The following is a 15,369-nucleotide window of genomic DNA, read 5'->3' as shown; positions in this document are numbered from 1 at the left end:
ATTCACATCTGACTGCACAATTAACCCCAGGTCTTTTTCATTTTCCACTAACCTGAGTGTAATACCACACATTTGGTACCTTACTCTGGGGGCTACTGCTACCCATATACAGTACTTTTCATTTATCAATGTTAAACTTCAGTTGCCATTTCTTGGCCCATCTACCTAACTTTTCTAGATCCTGTTGCAATAGCACACTGTCATTACCCATCCTGCCAATCTTTGTATCATCTGCAAACTTGGACATTAGGCCCGATATACCTTCATCAATATCACTGATAAATATAGAAACCAACAACGGGCCCAACACTGAACCCTGGAGGACTCCACTAATAACAGTCCATGAAGAGCAATGTCCATTGAGTCTTCTCAGACTCAATCATCCCTTTATCCATAGCAGCAACTTGCCCTTAATGCTTGCTACAATTTCTATAGCAGCATTTTATGTGCAATAGTATCAAAAGCTTTCCTGAAATCCAAGTATAGAATATCAAAATTATTTTTTGTATCCAGTTCATTTCTGACCACATCGTAGAATCTAATCATATTAGTCAAACAAGCCCTTAACAAACCCATGCTCTGTTTGAAGTATAACTGTGGCCTTGTCCAGATGATTCTGCATTACTTCTTTTATCAGAGACTTCATTATTTTCCCTGGAACAGAAGCTAAACTAACAGGTCTGTAATTACTTGTGTCACCCTTTGTGAATTGGGGATACATTCACACATCTCCAGTCTGTGCATACCTCCCCGAATCCAAAGATGCTCTCATAATCTCATAATTATAGCTAAGGGTTTGCTTAGTTCCTTTGCTGTCTCCTAAATATAACTGGATAGATCTCATCCACCTCAGGTGCCTTTCTTATGTTTAACTTAAACAATCTCTTCCACTTTCCTCTCAGTTATTACAAAGTCATTTAGCTCCCTGTTAGATAAACTTCTGACATCCCCTTTCCTAAAGAATCCTCATGTGTGAATGTAGATGCAAAATACTCATTCAGCTTGTAAGCAACATGACCAGGATCATCAACAGTCAAACCACTGATATCGAGTTGAACAATTTGTTTAATCTCCTTCCTTCCTTCTAGTTTTACAGAAGTAATGAAGTCTTTGTTGTTTTCTTTGCATCCTTTGCTAAAGATTTCTAGTAATCTGCCTGACAACCTTTGTAACTTGATTTCAAACTATTTTATATCTATCATAGGCTTCTGTGTTGCCTGATAATTTATATGCATCCAATACACTTTTCTTCTCTGCCGTGAGTTTCACCACTTCATTTGACATCCAAATGAATGTCAGATGAAACTAAATTACTTCATCTGACATCCATTTGAATGTCAGATGAACTGATGAGAATTTCTTAGTTGGTACGAAAAGCTTAGTAGCTTCTATAATTAATTCTTTGAATGCATCCCATTTAGAATTTGCTGATGGTAACATCATCTGTTGGTTCCACTGTAGAGAGTTTAAAAACCACTGTAGTCAGCTTTATGAAAGAAAAACCCCTCCCTTTACCCTTGATGATAGTTACATTTTTAAGTAAATCTCAAATCAATACACGGTGATCACTATCACCTAGTGGTTATTTTATCTGCAGTTTCTTAATGCATGAATAATCACTGCTGATACTCAGATCAAGATGTATTACTCCATCTTGCTGCCTCCCTAACATGCTGCTACAGAAACAGCCATCCAATAATTCCACATAAATCTTGCTGCTGACCAGGCTAGCCAGGTGGGTAAAGTGCCTGCCTGGCAACCCAAAGGTTGCGGGTTCGAATCCTGCCTCGGGCTTGGATCGGAGTAAAATGCAAAAACTTTGGGATGTGCATTATGACCACAGAAGCCAATCTGTGGTCATAATGCACAGAAGGGATGTGCATTATGACCACAGAAACTTTTATGCTTGAACCAAAAATTGTTTCTGCATATCTGCCACCCTGCTCATTCATTCCTCCAACCAGCACACATTAATAAACATAATATCCAGTGCTTCAGCTATGATATATGGCTAGCTGACCTGATATGTATGAAGGACTTCTCTTGAATCTAAAGATGCTCTCATTATTATGGCTAAAGGTTTAAAAGTTCATTTGACATCCATTTTCGTCTAAATCTTGAACAACATTTCTTGGTTGGTATCAAATGCTTAGTGGCCTCTATTGATTACCTCACTAAGCAATTCCCATCTGGCATTTATACTTTTTAGCAATGTTAGTTGGTCCCACTGAAAATGTCTGTGTTCATTATAATCAACATTGCAAAAACAATATCCCTTCACTTAACCCTTGACAGTAGTTACATCTTTAAAATAAATCCCAAATCGATACACTGTGATCACTGCTAGTGGTTCTTTTATCTGCAAATTGTTAATGTATGAAGAGTCACTGCTCATAATGAGATCAAGAATATTGCTTTCTCTCATTGTCTCTTAACATGATGGCATAGAAAGTAATCCTCCATCAAATCAAGAAATGTTTTGCTACTAGGTGAACTGCAAACCCAAGAGCTCTGACTGATATCTGGAAAGTTAAAATAATTCTCCATGGTGAGACATTCTAATTTACTGTTATGTTATATTTGTCTGTATAGTTGTTCATTATACTCACCACATTCATTGGCCTATTACAGACTGACTTTTGTTTTCCCAGTGTTTATATCACACCATACTGACTCAATATTACATTTGCAGTCTCTGTTTACTGGTTGTACTCTTTTAGAGTTTATGTGCTTCTTAACCAAAAGCATAACTGTTTCCCCTCCTGTCATGTTCTCCTTTCTGCACACATTATAATCATCACCATATTAAAATTCTGCATCCCCATACCAGAGTGACACCATGTCCTGTTATAACACCTATAATGTCAACATTTCGTGACAATGAATACTTCAAACTCAAATTTATTTACTATGCTTCTATCATTAGTGTATAAGCAAGTAAATATGTGCCTGTCTGTGTTTTCAGTAACCCTTACACAGCACATGTAATTTCTAGTTCTCTGTGAACCACCAGTGAGTCTTGTAATGTCTCCTTCCTGCTTTTTAAGCAACTGCAAGTCACAATAGAAGCAATGCAAGAATCAATTCCATCTCTGCTTATGGTTGCCATTAAATTATTTTGTCATTGCTCATGCATTTTATACATGGAAATACCTGCTCAAATAAGCACAAATAAATGTACTTTTTTTTAAGGACAGGCACAAATTTAAAAATACAGTATAAGTCAAATAAAAGAAATGGCAGATGTGTATAACCTTACACTAGTCACTAACAAGTTTTCACTTTTCGAAGCAGCATATTTATTAACAAACTCATGCCATTATATCATTCAAAGGTTCACAAATAAGAGATATATGTTTTCATTGCTAAACCAAATAAAGTCATGCCTAGTAGCTTTTGAAAATAATGTCACATATCTGTCAACTTTTGAACTTCAAAAAGCTGATGATCATGTAATTGTAACCAGAAGAAAAGCAGGAGATTTTCTACAATCCAGACATTGGATTTGAATTAAATTTCACTGACAACATATGCATTTTATATTAAATTACAGCCACAGAAATGTCTACCAGTACAGTATGCTTTCAAACATTAACTTACCTAGAATTTTTCTGTTTGTGTATTGCTGTTTGGACTGTCTGTTAGGAATTAACTTATTATGATTTTTCAAGAAGATACTGCTGCAGACTCTGAACTCTTAATAGAAATTCTGAGTCAAAGATTTGTTTATAATAATTTGTTATATTTCAAGCTTCCTTGTGTACTTGTCAGTTCCCCCATCAATTCTTACATATTTTTAATAGCATCTAGTAGGTTCTCACACTGAAATTGTCAGAACTGATCCTGAAAAACATTTATTGTTTCATCTATTTCTTTATTGTCAATGATAGAGAGAATTACTGGAAACTTCACTCTACTTTGCTATAGGGACAGATGCGATGATATTAATAAGACTTATGAACAAAAGAAACACTAAACTGAGTTAAAAATAAAGCAAATTAAAAAGACAGCAGGAATATTCTGTATGTGGAACATAGTTTAGACTCAATAAAAACTTGTCCACAAAAATTTCAAATTTGAAAATGATGTGTTTCCAACTGATATCTGGCCACTTCAGAATTTACAACCTTTTTCAGTGGAACTTGTGTAACATGGAATTTTTAAAATACCAATGATAAAATAGCTATGTTCAAATTTTTACACATTGACAAGAGACTTAAAAGAAACAAGCAATGGTTTTATTCAAGCCAGAAGAGAGGAGCATGAGCAAACTTTCTGCATGAGTGAGGATGACTTGCCTCGAGTCTTGAACTTGCTAGGCCTGTTTAGGATTGCTTTTGCCAGAAGTTTACAATTTAGAAGTTTTTTCCCCTTGAGTTCATTAATTTGTCTTCTTTCAAAACTCTTTTTGATCATGAACTGGATTGGGACACGAGTCACTAATGATTGTCGTACTTTTCAATTTTGTGACTCTAAAAACTGCTCATATGTCTTTTCTCATCACTCTTAACCTCTTGTAAATAGTATTGTGAGAGGTCTATTTACATTTAGTTCCCTTTAATGAGATAACATGCAATTAATGAGATGGCAAGGTCAGCCTATTACTACCAAGTGCTCAATTTCCTTTTTTAAATCCCTCGTGACTTCAGTTTTTAGTCCTGTCTTAATAAGGGCATTATCAATACTAAGTGCAAGGCAGTTTTTTTAAAGGAATCCAATATGTTTTCAGGTTGTTCAAAAGAAGCTAAATATTGTACCCTGTGGAGTTATCTTCCAATGGTGTCACTAAGGACAAACTGCTTTCGATTTGATGATTTTTTTAAACCAGGAAAGCTAACCACAATGGGATATAGTTTGTAATGACTTTGAATGATTCTATTCCTCCATATAAACTGCAGGCATTGTTAGTGAAGTTAGTATTAGTATTGGCAAATGATGTAAGAAAACAAGCTTATACAGCATCACCTAAATAAAAAAAAAAAAATTCCATTTCACCTATCTGTCACCTCCAATACTTTGTCTAGTTCTTCCTTGAACTTATTCAAACTATCCACTTCCACAATGGATGAAAGCATGTTTCAACAATCAACCACCTGTTGACTGATGGCAAACTTCTGCACATCTATTCTGCAACCACCCTTCCTCAATTTTAATTTATGTCCCCTCATGTGCATAGTGTGAGCAAGAGGAAGAATCCCATTAGCACTGAGTTTTGCTCAAGCTATTCAAATTACACACAGAGAGAAAGAAGAGAAGTAATCTCTCTCTGAAAAATGTGACAATTTTGTTTGCTACAGATGACAGTAATTAAAGTAATTCCAAGACACGTATCCTGTATATTCTACTGTAGTTACCTTTACCAATAAAAAGAATCATCAAATTGGAAGCAGCTTGCTCTCAATGGCAGCACTGAGAGGTAATTCTACAGAGTACATTTTTTGGAAGCATTTTTTCAGGTGTTGCAGTCATTCTACAAGAGTGGGATAACTGCATTGCAGCATCACTGGAATCTATATGTGTGCGTGCATGTGCAATTCTGAGGGGACTGTATTGAAGAATAAAACAACTTGTATTGGAGATTATCTTGACTTCTAATCTCTCTTGGCACAAGCACATTACAAATATCGCTTTCTCTGCATCTAAAAAACTGTGTTTTCTCTTTCACTCTCGCCATTACTTTTCTTTCAAACAGCTGTTCACTCTGTACAAATCGCAAATCCACTCTACTATGGAATATTGTTCCCACATCTGGGGCCTCCAAAAGAATGGAATCTAGAAGCCCTCCAGGCTTCTAGATTCCATTCAAAAGAGGACAGTTAGGTTAATTAATGACTGATCTCTAACAGAGTCTACCCACTCTCTGTCTAACATAAGTTCTGTTTCTGCTGCCTGCCTTTTTTTCTATAGAAAAAGAGGGCAGTTAGGTTAACTAATGACTGACTACTAAGAGTCTATCCACTCTCTGTCTCATAGATGTTCTGTTTCTTCTGCATGCCTTTTTTTTTTTTAGAGATACTTCCATAGGCACTGTTCCTCTGAATTGGCATCTACAATTGCCACTCTCTCTTCCAAAGCAGTCCAAACATGTGCCACAACCAGTCAATATCCTTTTACTGTCCAACTTCAAACTCACAGAACCAACTTTTCTTCTTCCTCGTTTATTCAACTTCCATTTTCTGGAACAACTACCTCTCACACATATTCCCTGAAAATTATAATCTACAGAAATTCAAGTCTAATGTAAACAAGTACCTTCTTTCATCTTCTCAACCTTCAGCCCATGCACAGTTCTAATATGTCTTGTGTTTAGGATTTTCATTATATATATATGTGTAAAAAAAAAAAAAAAAACTGGCATGAATCAAGTAATCATACTGAGGCTATGAACTTTTCAATACCCCCTTATAAAATAGTGAAGATAAAGTTTCCAGTGTATGAAACATTAGGTTATGATCATAAAATTTGAAGATTCAATTTACTGAAGGGAATGAAGTACATTATACTTTCAACAAGAGGCATAACTGACAACACCCTGTTGCTGTTTTTTTTTTTTTTTTTATTTTTTTGGTAGTTGTTGGCGCATAGGCTTCTGTGGCCATAGTGCACCTCCTAAGGTTTTTGCAGTACTTTGATCCAAGCCCGAGGCGGGAATCGAACCCGCGACCTTTGGGTTGCCAGGCAGGCACGTTACCCACCCGGCTAGCCCGGTCGGCCCTGTTGCTGTGCCACCCATGGCAGGAAGCTGCTGCCCTACCTCATTTTGAGTGTGCAACTGACACTCTTAAAAAATTCATTACAAATTAAAATGAAAGAAATTCAAAAGCTAAACCTATGCAGTTATACTGCTGGAAATTTTAATCTATATTCTTTGACATTGTGAATCAGAAAACATTTTTTTTTAAATTACAATTACAAGCAATTACAGTTATAAGAGGGTGAGACATACATTTTTCACTCTCTTGAAGTGATCGAATGGCATCTCCACATTTTTCTTGTGCAAGTAGATTCTCACCTGCATAGCAGTAAGCCTATAGAGAAAGCAAAGAGTTAAAGTTAAAAAAAAATCATAAAGAACATTTATTTTGTAATGCATTTACAACAAGCAACTATAAAGTCTGCTTAAAAGAAAATGAATAGCACTAGTGAATGAAAGATATAAAACCAGTCAGTATCTTTACACTAGACAAAATATTCCACAAAGCTAGAAATACTGTTTGTGTACATGAATCACTGATGTGTCACATTAAATGTTTATAAACATGCTTGTTAGGTGCTATTGTGGCATTACTCACACCTAGAAAACAGATGCTAGCATTGGATTTCTTAAATTTCAATATTGTTTTGAAGGCTGCACAGAAGCTAATCAGCTGTAAGTTTAAGTATATGAAACAGTGTAACACTCCTCACACTTTGGCCCTCAGGGTATTTAAGTGTTAACCGGTGAGTAACCGGTTAACACTTAAATACCAGCAGTTCTTCAAATATATGTTTCAAAATGATAAAAACATTTTAATAAGAAGTTTTTAATTGGAAAATAATTTATAAGTCATTCTAAGTTCACTGATATATTTTCTCTTCAATGTTTTAATTCAATGGAAGTTACTTAAACAAAGACTTCTGTTACTTGGTTTTTAGGAGCATTAGCAACTAAGGCCATATTGCTCCAGGAATATGCAGTGGTCATTCCCTGACCTTTCCACATCCTCCATATTTGGTGGTGACAGGCTCGAACCCCGGTCTAATCAAGAAGCTTAAACAAAGAATATTGTAAAATAATACCAGTTTTAATTTCCAAAAATTTCAGTAATTCTTACTAGCCAGAATAATAACATATCTAGGTACAATGATCAACAAGCTATAGTATTTAGTATTTTTTTTTTTTTCAGTCATAATACACCAGAATGCACAACTTGCACAATCAAGCCTTTGAGTTTGGATTCCCTGACTTGTAAGGATTATGTTCGATATGAGTTTTTGTCCATAAAGAAAAACATTTTTAATATGACATTCCCAAGTGCTCCTTTTTCACACATTTCTGTAAGCCTTGAATAATTATACAGAAAAATCCCTCTGCAGCATAACTAATTATGGCATATGTTAGAAAAGTCCCTCTGCAGTGCAACTAATTACAGCATTATAAAACTAGCAGTATAATAGAACAAAAACTTCATGATTTAATATTAATTTTATTTACCCAGTGATCACTGAATTATGACCAACTACCTAATATTGTGTTGGGCCACTTTGTGCGGATAATAGCCACCATCTGCCTAGGCACTAATTTCACTAGATGTCTGAAAACATCTGTAGGATCTGCGGCCATGCTGCCCGCAAGGCTTCCCAGTGTTGGAATAGATGACAGTTGAGTGTCCATACACCTCACTTCCCGTTCCAAAATATCCTACAGGTTTTCAACTGGACGGAGGTCAGGTGAATCTGGAAGCCAATCAAGATGGGTGATATCTTCACTTCCTTGAATCACTTGTGTACAGCGTGGACCCAATGACATAGGACATTATCGTCTTGGAAAGTCCTGTTTCTGTTCAGGAAAAAATGCAACATGGCAGGGTGCACATGGTCTCCTAAGAGCTGTCAGTAGACCTCACCAGGGTGGATAATAGCCATCAGGGGTCAGTTCTTGCCAGCAAAACATGCTCCATATTAAGCAACCGCCGCCACCTGGCTGGATAGTAGGCACCATGCACAATTGGGACACAGACACACGTTGCTTGTGTCACACACTAAGGCAACTGTTGGGTCATCTGCTGTGGAATTCCATATGCCTGAGTATGCAGTGCATTGTCATTTGGGATATTGTTCTTACATTCCCCATATGGTATTGTGATGTCAACTGTCGCACAGCGACCTGCTGTCGAGCCCATACAACATGCTTCACTCACCAGAAACATTCACCAGCACAGTTCTGTTGGTAGGAGGTGGTTTGACACCTGTTCAACATCATTCTTTGTACACCTTAGCCACAGTGGGCTGTGAGAAATTGACAAGACATGCCATTTCTGATATGACATGGAAGCACCCAATGCATGACTTCCCATAATCATGCCCTTTTGAAACACCATGATATTTTTATTAGGTACCATAACTGCTACTTTATCACTTTGACTCATACAATCAGATACTGATTACCACTGCTCTAATGTACAAAGCTGTTCAGCTTTTTATATTGTGAGCTATGTAGTATAGCCCATTACGGATGGGGTGGTCATAATTCAGTGATCACTGAGGGTACATATTAATATACTCACATAAAACATTACAGAAGATACTATAAGCAGAATACTACACATTTAATTTTTGTCAAACACTGTCATTAAAGTTTCCGATGTAATTGAAGTAACGTAATTTGATATTGAGGTTTTCAACTCTTTAAGTAGTTTAGGCCTATCCTTATAAACATAAGATTTTGCTCTTCCCCACAAGAAAAAACAAACAAAAACAAGTAGCATGAAGCCACAGCAGCCAAATTGCTGCTAAAGTTATTGTCTCCAAACATATCCATCAGCAACTTCATGGGATGTTTTGCAGTGTGTGTGTGCTATAGTGTCACTTTATTGAAGGTGTATGTTCATTATTTCTATCTCAATAAGCTGCACACCGAAAGGATACAATATTTCTGAGCAGTATCATTCAAAAGTTATTTCATTCAGGAAGAAAACTGAACCACTCTTGACACTGCAACTCATTGTTGTTTGTTATTTGGTTTTTATGAGAATTAGCAACTAAGGTCATATTGCTCCGGGGATATGCGATGTTATTCCCTGACCTTTCCGCATACTCTGTATTTGGTGGTCACGGGCTTGAACCCCGGTCTAATCAAGAAGCGTGTGCTACCACTGCTGCTCCTGCCCACCTGGCTACGAAGGCACCACACACACACATAATTACTCCACAAACTTCCTTTTGATACTTTCTATTTCCTTGGTTCTTATTAAGTGAGGCATATCAATCTAAATTTAGGGAAGGGAGCATATTGAATCACTGCTTGTTTCAGATCATGATGGTACCAGAGAAACGTCTTGGTCATCTATCTTCTGTAGGTATTCTGATAAAAAAAAAAAAGCAAAGGAACATCAGACAATTTTTCCTATACTAATTTTATTTTATAACTGTCCTTACTGGCATAGTTAATTTCTTTCTCTCTTTGACCTAAAAACAGAATGTACATTTTTCAACATGATCTAAATACGAGTGTAAGGTTTACGATAAACATTGCAATCTAAAATCTGTTTCTCAGAAATAAATGTGACAAATCAGTGAAGAGCAGTATGAGGTGAAACATTGTGAATGGAAGTAGAAATCTTTTCCATTAAAGTTTGAAAATAAATGATCAAGGAGAACATCAATTCCAATGTTAATTAAACTAATATTATTAACTGTGTTATCAGGAAAGCTGTTTCTAGATAAAGCTGAAATGAAGACCCATAAGTCCCTCATACACCAGAAAAAGAATGTCCTGACTCAATAAATGGTAAATGTTATTGAGGTACAATGACTTCACTTTATCAGCCTTCCACAGAAAAGTTCACAGTTTCTTCAGACATGATGAAGAAACTAACCTACTTTAAACAAAATTTTAGTGGAAATTAATGGAAATGCAGGATTTTATTTTGAGCACACCAGAAAGGTAAATTTATGGCATCATATATATATGAAGTGGGCTTTGTTTTTGTGAGCAAGGTGCCATGACTAAGAAATTATATTGTGTGGTGAAGGAAATATTTAAGAGGAACCAAGCAACACAGACATGTAGGAAGAAATCTATTACCTCAATAGACATGGATAAATACCATAAAAAATTCAGTTTTGTATGACACTAACATACAAAGCAGATAGGAAGCACTTCTTTCTGGATTATCAGTAAGATTAAGAGCACTAAGTGTTTGTAATACTACTAATTAAAAAAAATTCAGTGTGAAGATATAATAATAATAAATGAAGATAATCAAGATTTTTGTCAAATGTGTTATAAAAAATATGATACTATTTTTTACATTACCACGAAGATTAAAAGTATTGAATGTCATGCAAAGAGAAAAGATTGATAACAACACATGCAAACAGTGAAGATGTTTCTGTCAAAGATGCTCTTGAAAATATAAGCCAAAAAATCTGTGGCAAAGTACTGCCAGGAAATGGATTGCAACTGTTTTAAAAAAAATGCTTCAGAAACTGAGTGTGATGGTACTGCATAACAATCCTTAATCATTCTACCAAACTGGAAAAGCTCACTAGACAAAAAGAAGAAAAAATGCAAAACTGATAGAATGGCAAAGAAGCTTTTAATCTGCTGTATTGATACAACTGCATCATCAGTTGAAACTCCACCTCATCTTTGTCAACCTAACACTGAAAGAACTATATTGATTATTTAATTGCTAGAGAAGGGGGAACCATGGAATGCTGATCAGATAATCAATGATGTGAATGATAACAAATAAATAAATAAAACCAATAATAGAATGTGAGTAATTAACAAATTATGTATCGTTATAGTTCAGTGGTAACAACAAAATTCATTACTTTTTGGCCCTAAGTTTAAAATCATGTTAAAAAAAATTACAATTTTGCACTGATCAAAAATTAAATCACAAGTGATAACTACATTTATTTTTAAATATATATTTATATATATATTTATTTATATATATTTATCTGGGTGGTGGTACCTATCTGAGAATAAGTAACATTAGTCTTCTCCTTAGGTGAAGCGTTACTTATTCGAAGTAGTGCAATATCTTGGCAACTCGTTGTGAAGGTATTCACAATATGAGATATAACTTAAAACGATGCCGCTTTATAAATATTCTATTTATTCAGAAATGGCTGTGTATTAATGATGCTATTGCACTTAATATATACATAGCCTAAATTTGCTCGCAGCTTGAGGCTTTAGCCCTAAATGCATCTTAGTCTAAATACATCATACACCATCAGGCATCTCTCATATTGTGGAGTTATACTTCATTACTGTTTTGCCATCATTGCATCACTTGGGTACCTACCCACCCACCGAAGAAGGGCCAAATAGCCCTGAAACGGCACCAGGGGGAGCCTGATGATGTCTGGAGTTTCCAAGAATAGGTAACAACAGCCTTCTCCACTGGGGAAGCGTTGCCTATTCGAGGAGTTTATGAGTTTTTGAGTGGTGTGAGTTGAAGGAGTTACTGTCCCTTTCATTCTTCTACACGTTTCTTTTCCTCTTCCACTCCTACTATTACTTTCCCTCTACCTTTTTGCTTTTCTAAGTCTAATAGGGACAAGTGGATAGTCGAGTTATTATCTCACACATATACAAATAGCCCTGAAACGGCACCAGGGGGAGATTGTTGTTATTTGGAGCATTAGCAACTAAGGCCATATTGCTCGGTGCGGTGGTCATTCCCTGACCTTTCGGAATGCTCCGTATTTGGTGGTGACGGGCTCGAACCCCGGTCTAATCAAGAAGCGTGTGCTACGCACTGCTGCTCCTTCCCACCTGGCTACGGATGCGCCTACCAGGGGGAGAGCCTGATGATGTCCAGAGTTTCCAAGAATAGGTAACAACAGCCTTTTCCACTGGGGAAGCGTTGCCTATTTGAGGAGTTTGTGTTTTTGAGTGGTGTGAGTTGAAGGAGTTACTGTCCCTTTCATTCTTCTACACCGTTTATTTTCCTCTTCCACTCCTACTATTACTTTCCCTCTACCTTTTTGCTTTTCTAAGTCTAATAGGGACAAGTGGATAGTCGAGTTATTATCTCACACATATACAAATAGCCCTGAAACGGCACCAGGGGGAGATTGTTGTTATTTGGAGCATTAGCAACTAAGGCCATATTGCTCGGTGCGGTGGTCATTCCCTGACCTTTCCGAATGCTCCGTATTTGGTGGTGACGGGCTCGAACCCCGGTCTAATCAAGAAGCGTGTGCTACGCACTGCTGCTCCTTCCCACCTGGCTACGGATGCGCCTACCAGGGGGAGAGCCTGATGATGTCCAGAGTTTCCAAGAATAGGTAACAACAGCCTTTTCCACTGGGGAAGCGTTGCCTATTTGAGGAGTTTGTGTTTTTGAGTGGTGTGAGTTGAAGGAGTTACTGTCCCTTTCATTCTTCTACACCGTTTATTTTCCTCTTCCACTCCTACTATTACTTTCCTTCTACCTTTTTGCTTTTCTAAGTGTAATAGGGACAACTGGATAGACAAGTTATTATCCCACACAAATACAAAATAGCCCTGAAACGGTGCCGTCTGGGTGGTGGTACCTATCTGAGAATAAGTAACATTAGTCTTCTCCTTAGGTGAAGCGTTACTTATTCGAAGTAGTGCAATATCGTGGCAACTCATTGGGAAGGTATTCACAATATGAGATATAACTTAAAACAATGCCGCTTTATAAATATTCTGTTTATTCAGAAATGGCTGTGTATTAATGATGCTATTGCACTTAATATATACATATATATTTATACACTGGCAAAAAAAAAGGCTGATGTCCTAAAAATAGGAGCAGGGTGTATTAATATGTTATACTATATTTATCTGATGAGCCCTATGCTTTTTTTTTAGCGGCATCAATGTAATCTGAAACTGTTTATTATACTCAGTTTTGCTTCAAAAACTGTACATTTTAAGTATCAATTTTTTCCCTTTTTTTCGCATGCTCCATTAAAACCTTAAAACAAAAGAAAATTTTTTGCGGAAAGTGAGATGGCAATTTTAAAAAATAAAAATGGGTGGGGAAAATCAAGACAGAAAAGATTAAGAACTACTAATCAACTATCTTCCTATAATAATTTGATCATCAAACAACCATTTCTTGAGTTTATTTAATGCAGCACTACTATTAGAAATTCAAGTAAAACATGCTTACATATGACAAATAAAAAAGTGATTTCAATTGTAAATACTTGTTCCACTTCCCAAATTTGTGAGGGTCAAGAGCAGAAATAGAAGCAGCTAAAACAAAAAACAAAAATAAATAAATAAATAAAAAAGAAAAAGATGATATGATCAATAAGAAATGCAACTTGATTTAAAAAATGAAATCAGCATTTTATCATAGGTTTATGAAGTAATGTACCTTATTGAAATTAATTCTATCCTAAACGACCAAGCAAGACTACAATTAAGTTCTACTGTTAATCAACTATATAAAATACAGAAAAAACATTTTATCGGCATTCTTTATATTGAAAAGTAGTTTTCATCTCTCTAGCAATTATTTAAAAATACAGAATACAAGAGAGTGGCAAACCCATCTATAAATCATAGTCTACTTTCAAATTGCAGCATTTCATATTCAATGATCAATCTCTCTTCAAGAAACAAACTTATTTAGAGCATTTCTTGTACTTCTTATGACTTTTCATATCAGGGTTCAACAAAGTGTACATTGGAAAAGAGACGACCAGCATGGTTCTTCAGTTGAGGCTAACTGTCCTGGATCTTCATAGCTTTCACATCATTCAATTACTTGCAAACATTTATTCTCCTTTGAAAATGTTAAAATAATGGACATCCCACATAATATTGCAAAATTATTAATCTCTGAGACCAATGATGTTACCCTGAAATTCCATAAACGTAGCAGCTGCAGTCTGGAAAACAAGGGATATCAGAAACATGGTGCCACACAGATATAAGGAATGCAGAAATGGAATTTGGGGAGTACAATGTGTACAGGAAGGATAGACAGGATAGGAAGGGAGGAGGGGTAATGCTAGTGGTTAAGAAACACAAAATCCAAGGAAGTACAGCCAGTTGATATGGCTGGACAGAGCAGTGTCGAGTCAGTTTGGTGTGACATAATCACTGGGAAAGCAAAATTGAAAGTAGGAGTGTGTTATAGGCCTAATGACTCTGATGAGTATAATAAACAACTGTACAGAGAAATAGAGTGGGAGTGGGCCAGTAAATCAGAGTGTCTTATAATGGTGGATTTTAATTTTCCACATATTGACAGGAATTTGTGAGTTGGTCACTCACACACTAGCAAGGCTTTTGTGAATTTACTGGATGATCGTTTTCTACAGCAGCATGTTTGGGAGGCAACTAGAGGGAGTAATGCTCTTGATCTGATTATCAGTAGTGATTCTTCATGCATTAAGAATCTACAGATAAAGGAACCACTAGGGGGCAGTGATCACAGTGTGCTGAAGTGGGATTTACTCAAAGAGGTAACTACCATCAAGGGTAAAGGGAAGGGTTTTTGCTTTCGTAAAGGTGTCAACGGCAGTCTGAGACAGTATTTAAATTCTATACGGTGGGACCAACAGATGATGTTACCAACAGCAAATTCAAAATGGGAAGCATTCAAAGAATTAATCTTGGAAGCTACTAGGTTTTTCATACCAACTAAGAAATATTGTTCA

The 15,369-nt window shown here is 36.2% G+C and overlaps 1 protein-coding gene across 1 annotated transcript in view; it reads right to left on the bottom strand.

Moving 5' to 3' along the window:
* Nucleotides 1-15,369, bottom strand: part of LOC150081874 (BRO1 domain-containing protein BROX-like) — a 102,436-nt gene that overhangs the window by 24,257 nt on the left and 62,810 nt on the right. The window contains exons 7-8 of the mRNA XM_090379782.1: nt 13,869-13,954; nt 6,947-7,028 (exon numbers count right to left, since the gene is read on the bottom strand). Coding sequence (XP_090235908.1) covers nt 6,947-7,028; nt 13,869-13,954 — 168 coding nt within the window. The remainder of the gene's footprint in view (nt 1-6,946; nt 7,029-13,868; nt 13,955-15,369) is intronic.

Source organism: Mastigoproctus giganteus, chromosome 8, assembly GCF_048544385.1.
Source record: "Mastigoproctus giganteus isolate SK-2022 chromosome 8, ASM4854438v1, whole genome shotgun sequence".
Lineage (NCBI taxonomy): Eukaryota > Metazoa > Arthropoda > Arachnida > Uropygi > Thelyphonidae > Mastigoproctus > Mastigoproctus giganteus.
The sequence above is the reverse complement of the archived record's forward strand: the minus strand, read 5'-3'. Positions and strand labels throughout refer to the sequence as shown.